Genomic DNA, 14,270 nt, shown 5'->3' with positions numbered 1-14,270 from the left:
CTTAGTTCCTGATTGTTTATTAATTTATTTTAATATATATTCAATTACTTGTTTCAAAAATATTATTATAATATTATTTTTTAACATAAATCTGATAATAAAGTAATTTGACAGCTACAAAATTATGTTTCATTATAAAAATAAAAATTTATTGTTACAACTTTTAATGTCGAGAGAAAAGAAAAAAAAATCAATAACCGTATATTGTTGATATGTCCATTTTATCCCAGAATTTATTTATACGTTTATTATATACGCACTCTCAGTAACTATCGACCGGGTAGAGAGAAAATAAAAAAGGTGGGAGACTGCAACATCGTGTTCCTCCTCTGGTATCTCAATTTATCTCATGTCGTAATTTTTATATTTTACTCATTAAACTAAATACGACTTACTTATTTACTTATAATTATTTTCTTTAAATCGCGATTAAATCCCGACTTTACGTTAAATCCAATAAATATTCCTATAATTGTTGTGTATTCTACCAAAGTGAAAAATTTTATTGTTATATTAATTTTTTTTTATAAAATATATATGACTGTAGATGTATATTAACCGTCCAATTAATAATTAATAATTAAATCTATTTTATTTTTATGTCTAAAATGTTATATGTGTTATAAATTTAAATTATATTATTATATAATATTAATATGTTAGTGGTGATAAAATAATAATAATAATTATTATTATTATTATTATTATGAAACTAAAATGAGGTAAGAAAATTAATATTTTTATGATTATTAATTCTGTTTGAGAATTTCACAATTTTAATTAAATAGATGTATATCAATAACTTTTATTTATTCTAAATTGTAGATGATGGAAAAAAAAAATTTTTTTTATTTTTAAGATAATAGAAAAACAAAAATTATTAATTTTTTTTTTTTTTTTTTTCCTTCTTTTTCTATTTTTAACGACAATAATATTAGTATACAAAATCCTCCAGATAAATCTTATTTATATTATGTATAAAATTTAAATCATCAGTATATGTTAATTATATAAATAACAACCGGTTACTAAGATAACGACATGTACACACAATATATTATAATTACGAATCACATAACACACTATATTATTTTAAAACAGTAATATATAATAATATAACGGAACAAATAATAATGATCGTCAAGTGATGATATACATAGAGATTAATCATAAAGGTATAATTAATTCATCAACCGATCTCAATGATTCAGGATATATATGTAAACATAGTGTGTTAATATAAGCAATTGAATATTTAATGTTAATAATAAAAATGTAAAATGACTTTTTAAACTGTCTGCAGTAACATCAATTAAATATTTTATAGATTAAAAATATTTTCCGGATTTGAAAATCCACAAAACCATGGATTTATCATCTTCTAATGGACCATCTATATTAATTTAAAAAAATATAAACAGTAAATTGATCACTGGATAATTGTCTGTCGTATAAATTAATTAATGATAAAATTTGGATTTATTATTTAATATTGATAAAATTTGGGACAAGATGGGCTCCTTGCCGAATTTACATGAACTTTCACGTGACAAGCAGAACTCCATGATAGTTCACAGGCCCTCGCCGATTGGGGGATTTCGCCCGATTAAATTACCTCCGCAACCCCCTCCACTTGCCCAGACAAACCGAAGGGTTAAAAGTAGCGGGCATCATCATACTTTGTGGGATAATGACGTAATGTTAGAGGTAAAAATATATCTAGTTTTTATTTATTTTTATTAAAAAAGTTTATGACAATATAATGAAATTTTATTCAGCATATGACAGCATACTCACCAATATCATGCCGTTCAGCGCGTGCATCAGCCCTCTCGTGTCGTCGCCGAGAATCAATGACCTCCTCAGCTACTGGTACTTCATCAGTTCGCCGACTTATAGCCGCTGTAAGAGCCAGTACACCCTCAGGATCTGGAAATAATATCTACAGTACCGGTTATTTAGGATGTAATATCCAGCCACGACCACCTAGAAAACTTGTAATTCGCCACTGTACTGCCCTATTTTTGGGGCATATGACAATATCTGCGGCTACACTTCCCCTTTTACCACTTCAAGCCGGTTTGGGGGCCTTTAATTCTCACCTGGGGCCAATTCTTCTCGCTGTTTTGTACGCTATTGCGACAATTACGTCAATATTGTCGACAGTAGTTATACAAAAATTGGGGACTAATATTGTCATATGTTTAAGTCATTTTATAACGATACTATTTTTAGTGACTCATCTATATCCAAAGTGGTATATTTTATTGGCCAGTTACGCACTTTATGGAATGACACTCAGTCCGTGGTTGTTATCACGAACCGCACACATTAACACATGTGCAACTAATTTAAGCGTTGTTTACGCAACAGATCCTGATGATCCAGATGATACAAATGATCCTGATGATACGAGACGAGAATGCATTTTGCGAAGGCTTAATCGGATTCTAAAACTTGGTGAAGATTTGGGACTGGCTGTCGGTAAGTTTGTTATTTAATTATTACTTATAATAATGATAATAATATAAATTTTTATTAAAGGCTGCCTGATTGCTGGACTGATTATCAAAGTGATAAATCCACTTACTAAAGCTCTGAATACAAATGATCTTGAAGACGTTGGAAGCACGTGTGGAGCCGAATATTGCCCCCAAGAAACTTCAATTTACAATCAGACTCTACTTTTACCGACAATGGCAGTTGATACGGCAAAAGTTATTCTCAGTGTTTACTTGGGGTTAGGAGCTCTTGCATTTGGAATATCATGTGGATTTTTAGACTCCCAACTACGTGAATCACAAAATCCAATTGACCACCAGTCGGTACGACAGCATTTAAAATTATTAAAACAGAGCTTTAAGGATCCAAAGCTTCAGCTGGCTGCACCACTTACTCTTTTTATCGGATTGGAACAAGGTTTTATCTACAGTGATTTCACCGAAGCTTTTGTCGTTTGCGCTCTAGATGGAGCTGGACCTATTACTATTAGTTTTCTTACCTTTGCCCTTCTTCAGGCTCTTGCTGGAGTTACTCTATCAATGCTTATGCGTCATATTCGTCGGTATTTTGTTGTCGGTAAGAATTTATTTATTTTTAACTGATATTTAATTTGAAAAAATAAATCACCCACTGTTATTATATTATTTAACTAATTAGCAATATAATAAATTAAAATTTTTCAGCAGTAGGATTTGCCTTCCACGCTTGTTTATTACTTGCTTTAGTAACCTGGCGCCCAGCTGGTGATGATCCAGCATTATTCAATGTAATATCAGCTGCTTGGGGAGTCTGCAACGCCATCTGGGAGACACTAATCTTAAGTAATTTTTTTTAGATAATTAAATTAAATAATTATAAGTTAATTGTTTGTTATTAAATTTTTTCAGCCCTTTTACTGGGGTTGTACCCATCAAACTGGCAAGCTCCCTTATCAACCTCGATATTCTGGAAGTACCTTGGGCTATTTCTGGCACTGGGTCTTCACGGAGTTGTCTGCACCCGATTAAGAGTTCTCGGGCTTGGAACGACATTGATCCTTGCTGTGGTGCCTTACATTTGGCTTGAACTTCGTCTGGCCAGAAGAGGAAGAGGAAAATCCCTTGTAACGACATCCTCCTCCTGACTAGCGTCGGCGTCATCGACAGCTGGAGTCTCTACTGTCAATCACCTGTACCACCTTCAACAGCATGGTCTCCATGGTCTGCACGGTCTGCAAAAACAGACTCGACCCGGATCCATCGATAAATTAATAACCGAAAGCAGAAGAAAAATGTCCCACGGTGAATGAGAGAGATTTGTTCCGTCTAGCTCGCTAATATCAGCTGCCGGTAATGCAGTTGTCGGGTCATCTTCGTTGTCATCAACCGCCTCAACGAGTCGTCACCGTCAGTTATTACCGTTACCACCCTCAGAAGCTTCATCCAGGCGCTGCTCTGTCAAACCCAGTTCTACCAATAATGTTTCCATTATCAATAACAATAATAATAATAATAATAATAATAATAATAATAATAATAATAATAATAATAATAATAATAATAATAATAATAATAATAATAATAATAATAATAATAATAATAATAATAATAATAATAATAATAATAATAATAATAATAATAATAATAATAATAATAATAATAATAATAATAATAATAATAATAATAATAATAATAATAATAATAATAATAATAATAATAATAATAATAATAATAATAATAATAATAATAATAATAATAATAATAATAATAATAATAATAATAATAATAATAATAATAATAATAATAATAATAATAATAATAATAATAATAATAATAATAATAATAATAATAATAATAATAATAATAATAATAATAATAATAATAATAATAATAATAATAATAATAATAATAATAATAATAATAATAATAATAATAATAATAATAATAATAATAATAATAATAATAATAATAATAATAATAATAATAATAATAATAATAATAATAATAATAATAATAATAATAATAATAATAATAATAATAATAATAATAATAATAATAATAATAATAATAATAATAATAATAATAATAATAATAATAATAATAATAATAATGATAACCATTTGACCATGATGAGCTTTAATCAGAATTGTAGAAAAAATTCTGGGGAAATTAATATTCCGGGTAATGTTTTTGTTACTTATTCAAGAAATTCGCCACTCGGTGATGGTGATGAATCTTTTACGTCGATAAAGTCACCACAGTTGAGGATTTGATTGATTTTAACATCATTTTACCAACGATTATTGTTTCAGTTAAAATATTATTCGATTCCAAATTAAAAAATAGAGCTGGATGGAACAATGCTGTAAATAATTTGTAAATTATTTAATTTTTTACTAAAATTTTATCATCAAAAAAATCAAAAAGAATTAAAAAAAAAAAAAAACTAACATGAATAACTGTTAATTATAAAATAATTTTTATATTTACAATAATAATTAATTTATTTATTTATATAAAATTAAACAAATACGACTTTTGTAATAAAAAAACGAAAAAAAAAATTTAAAAAAAGTAATCCGTTTTCGATTTCGAGCCAAAAGGAACATCGATTATTATTATTATTATTATTATTATTATTATTATTATTTATCTCAAGAGCTTTAGACACTGCCTAATTACAAATAGTGATATTTATAACAATTAAATAACTTTTAATGAATTATAATATATATTAACTTACAATATAAATGGAGTATTGTGACATATCATGTTTCAATTTACCCATAAATTTATAATTAATTAATTAATAGAAATCTCACTTTAATCTATACAAGAATATTTCACAGAATTTCTCATTAAAAAAAAAAATTCTCAATTGTTATAATAACAATAATTGTAATAATAATGTACGTATTAATACATAAAACTATTATTGCGTATATTGTTATGAAAGTCTGTTTGTAGTAATTAATTAAATTATATATTAATAAATATGTTTAAAATAATATTAATATTATTTAAATGTGTTTGTTAATAATTATTAAGAAAATAAATAAAATTTCACTAAATTTATTTATTATTAAATATTTATTTTATTTGTTATATTTGTGTGTTATACTGGAGTGTAATGGCCAACCGGTTTGCAAAAGAGCTGCCCATTGCGCAAGCGCCGTAATATTTCCGACATTAGCAATTTTTTTTCTTTGTTTATTTTATCGAGGATTGCACAGTTTTCGTGGGCACGTCGTGACAAGTATGGAAGAACTTCCTTTACTGGTCCGTAAGGAATATATTTGTATACAGAGTATCCTGATTGTCCTAAAGAACAAAAGAAAAAAAAATTGTTTATTTATTTTTTTTTTTTTTAAGTTTTTTAATTTTTTACCTAAAGGAAATGTGACGTAATCACACATTCCAAGTAATTGACCAAAACATATAACTTTGTCCTCTGGAGAAATTCCAATTTCCTTCATTCTTAAAAAAAAAATTAATATCATTTTCAACGCCAGATCCTAAATGACACTTTTTTTTTTTTTTTTTTTTTTTTTTTTTTAATAACTTACTTTTCTATAGCAAATCTAACAGTATCTTCATTGTGAGAAGCTACCATTATAGCAAGTCTTTTGGGATCAATCCCTTGATCTTTGTACTGTTTCATTTTCTTGAGACACTCCATCAAGGTGCGATGGTAGGACTCGGTAGTAGCCTGATAGGTCGGATTCGTCGGATCTGGGTACCCCATAGCCGCAGCTCGCGCCCTCTCTTGCTCAATGTAAGCTCCGCGGACGATTTTCGCCCCAAAATAGAACTTTTGGCGCTCCGCCTGTTCCAAGTCAGTTTTGACTTCACTCCAGGTGTCTTTTAGATATGTTTGATATGTGTTGAACACCACAGACTAAAATTAAAAAAAATTTTTTTAATTTTTTAAATTTTTTAAATTGAAATTCTGAAGATCAATCCGATTAGTTTTAAAGGTTGTGAAAAAAAAAAAAAAAAAAAAATGGAGCTTACCCTCCGAGTATTGTACTTTCTCATCATCTCTAAGGTAAGCCGTGAAATCGCTGGCTGAAAATACGTCTGCTCTGCATCGATCATTATCCTGACATTTAATTTATCTGCGATCTAAATAATTTAATTATAATCATTATAAATTATTATTAATAAATCGTAAATTAAACTCACTGTTGCAATATTGTTCAACCTTCTGATCATATTCCTAAACATTTCCTCCTCCTTACGCGTCAACTGAGTCATCAACTTGACCATCCTTCCCGTTTTTATATCTGGCACCTGGAAGGTCTCGCTCAATTCATAATTTTCATTTAAAATTCCGCTCCAGGGAAAGAGATGAATCACCCTAAAAATAAATAAAATAATAATAATAAATCGATATAATGATTAATTCTAATTAATTATAATATACCCTTCATTATCCGACTGGAGTTCATTTAGAAATTTCTTTACTGGCGCAGCATCAGTGATATGCGCGTCCTCGAACTTTTTTTTAAGCTCCTCTGGCGAAGTGTGGTGAGCCAATACCGCTCCCTCTCCTCCCACTACCTCAGACATGTACTGGCGCGCGCGCATTATCACTTCTGACAATTGTAGCTGTAATAATAATAATTTATAGAAATAATTAGATTTTTATTTTTATAAAATAAAATGGAGGTAAAAATTTACCAGAAGCTGAGGGCGCCCCAATGCTGTTAATTTTATCGCAATCATCCCGGTACCAACAGAGGCCACTGCAATAAGTAATATTTATATAATATAATTAAGAAAAAATTGATCATCAAGTATTAAAAAATATCTTACTGGAAACTGCTTCGACGCATTTTATAAAAATATCCATGTTTCGCTCGCAGGAGGCCTCATTAAGGTAAAAATACGTCCTTGCCGACGAAACTTTGTACCGACGGTCGGCAAATGATTTTTCCAAGTGGTACTTTTTTATTGTTCCTTCTTTGTTTTCATCTCCAGCTTCTGAAACTGAAGCTCTGGAAGAAAAAAAATATTTTTAGATTATTCTGTAATTTTGAGTATTGCTTTTTTAATTTTTTTCAATTTTTTTTTTTAAAATACTGACATTACTTCTCGTCTCTCAGCTTCTTCTTTAGAGAGGTCTTCCTCAACGGAGTAATCCAGAAGTGGTTTAACTCCAAATTGACGAAGTCGATCGAGAGTCGGTCGAATGTGAATTTCGTCTTCTCCAGCGACAAAATGCCCATAAAATGTAGATTTCATTAAATATGTAAAGAGTTTTTCACCTAGAATATTTTGGGCTATTTTCATTATCTGAAAAATATTAATAATAAATAAAATTGTTTGTGGTATTATTTAAATATTAAAGTATATCACTGTATAAATAATGAAAATAACTTTTAATTTTAAAAAATAATCATTGAATCTAGCTCGTCCTATCATGGTTATTATTATCATTCTATTAAACCTGCTGACACGATTTATCGCAATTTAACAATCTACGAATAACGAGTTGATATATGTCAATAATACTGTAACAATAATAATAATAATAATAATAATAATAATAATAATAATAATAATAATAATAAATTTAATTTATTTCATCTCTGTGAAAGAAACACTTTAAATGTCGAAAAAGCACTTGTAAGACGTGCGATATTTATTTTTAAAGTTAATTTACCGCCGAGGTTATATTATTATATTTTATTCAATAGATCCTGATTTAATAATGTTAAAGTTAACAAAAATTAATCTTTTAATATTTTATTTAGTCGATTTTCGTTTTAGATCAGCCCAGTTGATCAAGTTATATAATATTTTATTATCATTTGTGTAGCAGCAATAGCAGGAATAGCAGCATCAGATAATTATAGGGAAATACTCACTTTGGCGTTATTCTCAACAACGTAATCAAAGGAGCACAATTGAAAACAAACGTAAGCGCGAATAAGTTCTTTCATAGATTTGCTCTTGAACGCAGCGACAGGGTCGCTAAAAGTCAAATCTAGTGGATCGGTAGGTCGCTTTGCATCTCTCGGTACACTATCCTTAACGTCTAATTGTGCACTTGTTATCCTCACATTGTCACGTGGCAGTACTTGATTTAATTGACACAGTTTGTTTGTGCTTGATAAACTTTTTTTATCACCGTAATTTTTCCTCTGTCGCAAAATATTTGTGCGTTTCATCAATCGCAGCAGTGCCATTTTCCTGAAAAACAACAAATGAAAAAAAAAAAAAAAAAAAAAAAAAAAAATAATTAAAAACTCAATTGCGATACCAATCACAAGAAATCGAGTAGTAATTTTTGATAAATATTTTAGATGGTACTATTAGCTTCAATTATATTTTTCTCAGTAAGCTCAGTAGAATTTTCTCATTTAACTTTTTGAATTTTTAAACAGTTTAATCAAAAATATGGATCGATTTCTTATAAGAAAATAAAAAAAAAAAGAAAAATGTACTAGTCACTTTCTAAATAAAACTCACAATCTAATAATATAATAATATTATTACATACGTTTGATATAAAATAATTTAAGTCGCGACAGCTTAAAACAATAAAAAAAAAATATTTTTAAAATAATTTTATTATTATGATATAATAATGATTTTTTTATTAAAACAGCCAGTGTACACTTTTATACGTTCAACACTTGAATGCCAGTTGATTCTATAAAGTTTCGGAATAACGTGTTTTCATGTCTACATATATATATATATATATATATATATATATATATATATATATATATATATATATATATATATATATATAAAAAGAAGAATTTCTGGCGGCATACCATGTGACGTGTTACGAGTAATAATGAGGTAATTTGGACATATTTTAGTTGGCGCGGGAGGGATGGAGGGAGGGGGTGGCGCGGGGGTAGAAGCTCTGGAATGGATGGCCTGATGTGTTTTTTTTATTTTATTACAATGAAAATATATGTGTAAGAGATTGAATAACGAGAGGAACAACAAGAAGAAGAACGAGAAGAAGAAGAAGAAGAAGAAAAAGATTTTTCCTAGGTGGGGATAAAGTAGAAGAGGGAGTACCGCTAGTACCGCTAGTCGAGTTTCTTCAGGCTGTACTCTTTGATTATTTTGTTCAATCTAAATTTTATTTTATTGGGTATTGTATAAATGTTCGAGTATATATTTACTCGATTAAAACGTTTTTTTATGTTAATCAGAGTTTGTTTCAATATAAAATATTTTAATTAGTTTTTTTTTTTTTTTTTTATTTAAATACAGTAGTAAGTAGTAGAAGGATGATTTATTTATTTTTTTTCTTTTTCTATAAATTTATCAAGATGTAAATTTAACAAATCTGTTTAAATTTTTTATAGGGATCTAGAGGAAAAAATATTACATCAAAATAATTTAAAATTTATATAAATTTTATTATACAATAATAATATTAATTATTGTATTATTATTATTATTATTATTAATTAATTACTTTAAACTATTGAAATTGACTTTAAAATTAAAATTTCCCGGTTCGCGACAGTTACACTTGTTTTGTCTTACCACTCGAAGATAAATGTAGAAACTGGCTCAACTTTTATTTTATTATCATACCCCGATAACCATTTTTATAAATGAGTGTGAACTTAGCGGACAACAGACAATCGATATCTCGGCGAAGGAATCAAAATATCGATTGTCTGTTGTCTGCTAACGTCACACTTATTATTATTATTATTATTATTATTATTATTATTTTGATTTTTGAGGTTACCGAAATATTTATTTTCACGTGTACAATAACAGACATTGGACATTTTACCTATTTTTTTTTTTTTTTTTTTTTTTTTTTTTTAAAATAACAAGAAATTTATTTAGAAAAAAAAAAAAAAAATAATACATAAATAAACGAGTGAAAAGTATAAAAATAAAATAATATAATTTTTTTGTATGAGCCAAAACATGACTAATAATGACAGTAAAAGTATTAAAAAAAGTCAGTCAACAATTTTGGGGACAAAACCGTCGTTTATAAATGCACAATTATTGATTTCAACTGGAATTCCATCACTGGATACTATTATTGGTAAATATTGATATTATTTTTTATTTAATCAATTAAAGTATTGAAAAAAATGTTTAAGTTATTAAAAAAAAAATTAAAATGCTTAAATACTATTAATCACTTAAATATCAATAATAATAAAAATTATTACATTTGTCCAGGAGGCGGATTACCCATTGGAACAATATTACTACTAGGTAATTAATTCCTCAACCATAATAATTAAATTAATGAATTTTAAAAATAAATTCTCCAAGTTAAAAAAATAATAATAAATTTCAGAGGAAGACAAGTATGGAAATTATGCAAAGATAATTCTAAAATACTTTCTCGCAGAAGGATGCGTGGCAAAGCACAATTTATTTATCGCTTCTCAAGATTTTCCTCCCGACAAACTAATAACTGAATTACCGGCAGTGATATCATGTGAGGAGGACAAATTTTCTAGATCTGCAGTATCGGCAGTGCCTTTGTCGGTAAGAGATGCCGAAAGAATGAAGATTGCTTGGAGGTACGAGAACATGAAAGCCAGCAGCGATCCTCTGGCAATAAAAAGCAAGAATTATAATAAGTACAACAACGACTTTGGTAATTTTTTCGACCTAACCAAGAAAATGGATCCGAGTCTTATTGACCGGGACAGAATTTTCTGCCTTTCTGACAGTGATATCACGGCTCCTCCAGTCGGTGGTGATGATGATGATGATGATAACTTTAAATTTCAAATGGGATTTAGGGACTGTCGATACCCAAATTTGCTTAAAAAAATCCAAAGGGAACTAAAATCAGGAGGGTTTTACGTTACCGATAAACCTGAAAAAAGAAATATTATGAGGATCGTAATCCACGGCCTGGGATCTAGATTTTGGATCAGTGATGTAGATCCTGAAGATCATGGAGATCTGATAAAATTTTTTTACTGCTTTAGATCGTTGATGAGATATTGTTACGTAGTTGCGGCAATTTCTGTTCCAGATATTTTTGAGGATGTAAGTTTCAGCCCAATTGTGGTTTAATATTTTTAATTTTTAATATTACAATTAAATAATTTATTTCAGGACACTATTATGAAAAGGATAGAAAATTTGTCAGATACAGCGATAGCACTTGAATCTTTTGCTGGATCTTCCAAAGAAACAAATCCAATTTTTAAAGACTACCATGGTTTACTTAATATTAAAAAATTGTCAGCTATTAACACTCTGGCGCCACATTGTCCGGAATCTTATGACCTGGCTTTTAAAATGAGAAGAAAAAAATTTGTTATTGAGGTAATACATATACATATATTTAATTGTTAATTTCTTTAATAATAATAATAATAATTTATATATATATATATATATATATATATATATATATATATATATATATATTTTTTTTTTTTTTTTTTTAAGATTCTTCACTTACCTCCAGACTTTGGTGAAGAAAAAGAAGAAAATGTTGGTAGTTTTGGTTGTAGATCATCAAAATTATTAGATTTTTAATTAATTGTAAATTATTTATTAAAAATAAATAAACATTATTATTATCAAAAGTCCATTCAGTATAAAATATTCATAATAGCGAGTATATACGACACACGCTTAATATTATATTAAAAAAATATCTATACACACCCTTTTTCTTTGTACATTATATATATATATATATATATATATATATATATATATCTATCTCACCTCTTCCGTAGCAATTTCCTTCCGGTTTATATCTACAACAACAATACAGAAAAAAAAAGAAGGATTATTACAAAACATCAAGTTAAAACTCACTGACGCGTAATAATGAAACGTAACATTGTTAACGCTTTATTTATACATATATTTATCATGGTATAGTGAATTTCCAACTGCAGGGAAGCATTTCAAATGACTATAACGTGTTCAGTTAGCTTTTAAACTTTCAGTCTAACTGATTGAATTTTTATTTAAAATAATGTTATTTAATAATTGTTTATTATTTTTATTGATATTATATTAATATGAGTGGTGAAAATTTTAAAATTACAAAAGCATTTATTTGCTGTACTAATATTATTTTTATGGTGAGTAGAAAAAAAAATTTTTATATAAATTTTAAAATAATTAAAATATTTTTTTTTTATTTAGATTTCGGGACTAATTTTTATGTCCTTAGGAATTTTATTACTAATTGACAATAATAGGATCTTATTATCTCGATTGCTGAATACAGACGAATCAGTGGTGAAAGAACCAATTTTTTACTATTTGGCATTGATTGTGATCGGAGTGGGATTTTTAATAGCTTTAAGCGGGTTGTTGGGCTGCTGGGTCTCTTGTTTGGCAAACAATTGTGTCACTGTTCTGGTAAGTTTATATTTAATATATATGTCATCATAACTGTCATCAGCCCCAGCAACAAAAAAAAAAAAAAAAAATTATTATTTCAGTATATCATCATCCTCATAACTCTTATCATAAGCCAGTTGACAGTCTGCATCCTCGCTATTTTCACTCCTAATTTAATCGGAGTTGACATTCGAGTAGTGACTTTACTACGCGCCCTGCAACGCAATTATGGGCTACCGGGAAGACAGCAGTTTACCGCAGCTTTGGATCTTGCCCAGACCACGGTAATTTATTATTATTATTATTATTAATAAACAAAACTCATCAACGCAATAGTGAATTATTTTAATTGTTTTATTAGTTTTCATGCTGCGGTATAAACGGAAGCAACAATTACGGGACATCCTGGTGGCGACTACAGGAAGTTGGTCGACGTAATTTAATTGTACCATTAACCTGCTGTCTCCTCAATAATACTATAAATTTTGACGCCTTTTTAAATCCTGTAGTTAAAGATTTGGAAACTTGTCAGACACTTAATCCTATTAAACACCAACGTGCAAGACATACTATGGTAATTTTTTTTTTTTTAATTTATTAATGTAGCGATAATTATAATTATTTTATTAATTACAATTCTAGGGCTGTTTGGAAAAAATAGAAGAATGGACGCAAGAGCAAGCTTTGCTATTACTAATTATTGGATTATCAATAATGTTTATCGAGTTGTGTGCATTATTTTTCACGCTGATGGGCTATAAAAGAAAATCCGGAAAGTTGAAAAAAAAATTAAACAAAAGTCAGCATAACATTACAGCAGCGTCATTTACGTCTACCGAAACTTTAGGCAGATCTTACCAAGACTGCCAAGACGAATTTGGATTTGAGAACCGTCAAATGTCAGGCTCGACTTTAACTGGAAAATCCTGAAGGTGGCAAGAGGGCAGTCAGAACCAAATCTCATCAAGTCCCAAAAGTCTAATAGAACAGTGGAGCTCAAATTCCAAGCAAGAAACGTCAATAGAAACTTTGTCAACTACTACCCCTCCTACTCATTCTTATTATCAAGAGCGGGGAGTCGACGTTATTTTTACTGATCCAAAAAGTTCCCAAAATTATTTAACTGTAAAGCCTAAAAATGTTGGTCTTACGGAAATTTTTAAACATTCTGGCCCAGAAAATAAATTTAAAAAGTCTGGATCACAATTTCCAAATCAAAGTCAATTTCTTCTTTCATCAAAATCAAAGACAGTGACAAATATTCCGATTAAAAATTTCAAAAATTCGCTTGCCCAAAATTTTGGGACCTTAAGAATCAGGCCTATTTTTCCTGATCAACGTTACAAGGCCCATGAATCATTGACCGCTAAAAATAATAATAATAATAATAATAATAATAATAATAATAATAAATCCGTGAGCTTAAAAAAATCTAAAAAGGCTGAAAACACA

General features: G+C 28.5%; 4 protein-coding genes across 4 annotated transcripts; 3 read left to right on the top strand and 1 right to left on the bottom strand.

Annotated features, from left to right (window-relative positions):
- The first annotated feature begins 1,024 nt into the window (after positions 1–1,024).
- On the top strand, positions 1,025–4,046 carry LOC141533622 (UNC93-like protein). Its single transcript, XM_074252611.1, has 5 exons — positions 1,025–1,707; positions 1,779–2,484; positions 2,545–3,078; positions 3,186–3,323; positions 3,390–4,046. The coding sequence occupies exons 1-5, from the start codon at positions 1,513–1,515 to the stop codon at positions 3,623–3,625; spliced, it is 1,809 nt and encodes a 602-aa protein (XP_074108712.1). The 5' UTR covers positions 1,025–1,512; the 3' UTR covers positions 3,626–4,046.
- Positions 4,047–5,536: 1,490 nt separating this feature from the next.
- Positions 5,537–9,133, bottom strand: Slga (proline dehydrogenase slgA). The gene is made up of 11 exons (XM_074252800.1): positions 8,989–9,133; positions 8,354–8,678; positions 7,570–7,778; positions 7,299–7,480; positions 7,164–7,228; positions 6,907–7,091; positions 6,666–6,840; positions 6,495–6,605; positions 6,047–6,378; positions 5,869–5,957; positions 5,537–5,801 (listed from the first exon to the last, which is right to left on the bottom strand). Exons 2-11 carry the CDS (start codon positions 8,672–8,674, stop codon positions 5,596–5,598), a joined length of 1,875 nt encoding a protein of 624 aa, XP_074108901.1. The 5' UTR covers positions 8,675–8,678; positions 8,989–9,133; the 3' UTR covers positions 5,537–5,595.
- A 1,174-nt stretch (positions 9,134–10,307) lies between these two features.
- Elp4 (Elongator complex protein 4) lies at positions 10,308–12,046 on the top strand. Its single transcript, XM_074252511.1, has 5 exons — positions 10,308–10,527; positions 10,668–10,703; positions 10,789–11,495; positions 11,565–11,777; positions 11,904–12,046. The coding sequence occupies exons 1-5, from the start codon at positions 10,392–10,394 to the stop codon at positions 11,991–11,993; spliced, it is 1,182 nt and encodes a 393-aa protein (XP_074108612.1). The 5' UTR covers positions 10,308–10,391; the 3' UTR covers positions 11,994–12,046.
- Positions 12,047–12,212: 166 nt separating this feature from the next.
- Positions 12,213–13,750, top strand: LOC141533571 (CD82 antigen). Its single transcript, XM_074252512.1, has 5 exons — positions 12,213–12,553; positions 12,618–12,836; positions 12,920–13,102; positions 13,180–13,392; positions 13,461–13,750. The coding sequence occupies exons 1-5, from the start codon at positions 12,491–12,493 to the stop codon at positions 13,746–13,748; spliced, it is 966 nt and encodes a 321-aa protein (XP_074108613.1). The 5' UTR covers positions 12,213–12,490; the 3' UTR covers positions 13,749–13,750.
- Positions 13,751–14,270: the final 520 nt, after the last annotated feature.

The sequence above is a fragment of the Cotesia typhae genome, unplaced genomic scaffold (assembly GCF_013202065.1).
Source record: "Cotesia typhae breed Kobodo isofemale line unplaced genomic scaffold, CoteBio_Ctyphae scaffold_121, whole genome shotgun sequence".
Lineage (NCBI taxonomy): Eukaryota > Metazoa > Arthropoda > Insecta > Hymenoptera > Braconidae > Cotesia > Cotesia typhae.
This window is presented reverse-complemented; position numbering and strand designations above follow the sequence as displayed.

Excerpts from the sequence above, each read along its gene's own strand:
- Slga (XM_074252800.1), bottom strand. The coding sequence starts at position 8,674 with ATGGCACTGCTGCGATTGATGAAACGCACAAATATTTTGCGACAGAGG. Across the intron at positions 7,092-7,163 it reads TGGGGCGCCCTCAGCTTCTG|CTACAATTGTCAGAAGTGAT; the intron begins GTAAATTTTTAC and ends TTATTATTACAG. Across the intron at positions 6,379-6,494 it reads GAAAGTACAATACTCGGAGG|TCTGTGGTGTTCAACACATA; the intron begins GTAAGCTCCATT and ends TTTTAATTTTAG.
- LOC141533622 (XM_074252611.1), top strand. The coding sequence starts at position 1,513 with ATGGGCTCCTTGCCGAATTTACATGAACTTTCACGTGACAAGCAGAAC. Across the intron at positions 2,485-2,544 it reads AGATTTGGGACTGGCTGTCG|GCTGCCTGATTGCTGGACTG; the intron begins GTAAGTTTGTTA and ends TTTTTATTAAAG. Across the intron at positions 3,324-3,389 it reads CTGGGAGACACTAATCTTAA|CCCTTTTACTGGGGTTGTAC; the intron begins GTAATTTTTTTT and ends AAATTTTTTCAG.
- LOC141533571 (XM_074252512.1), top strand. The coding sequence starts at position 12,491 with ATGAGTGGTGAAAATTTTAAAATTACAAAAGCATTTATTTGCTGTACT. Across the intron at positions 12,554-12,617 it reads GTACTAATATTATTTTTATG|ATTTCGGGACTAATTTTTAT; the intron begins GTGAGTAGAAAA and ends TTTTTTATTTAG. Across the intron at positions 13,103-13,179 it reads TGGATCTTGCCCAGACCACG|TTTTCATGCTGCGGTATAAA; the intron begins GTAATTTATTAT and ends TTGTTTTATTAG.
- Elp4 (XM_074252511.1), top strand. The coding sequence starts at position 10,392 with ATGAGCCAAAACATGACTAATAATGACAGTAAAAGTATTAAAAAAAGT. Across the intron at positions 11,496-11,564 it reads TTCCAGATATTTTTGAGGAT|GACACTATTATGAAAAGGAT; the intron begins GTAAGTTTCAGC and ends AATTTATTTCAG. Across the intron at positions 11,778-11,903 it reads GAAAAAAATTTGTTATTGAG|ATTCTTCACTTACCTCCAGA; the intron begins GTAATACATATA and ends TTTTTTTTTAAG.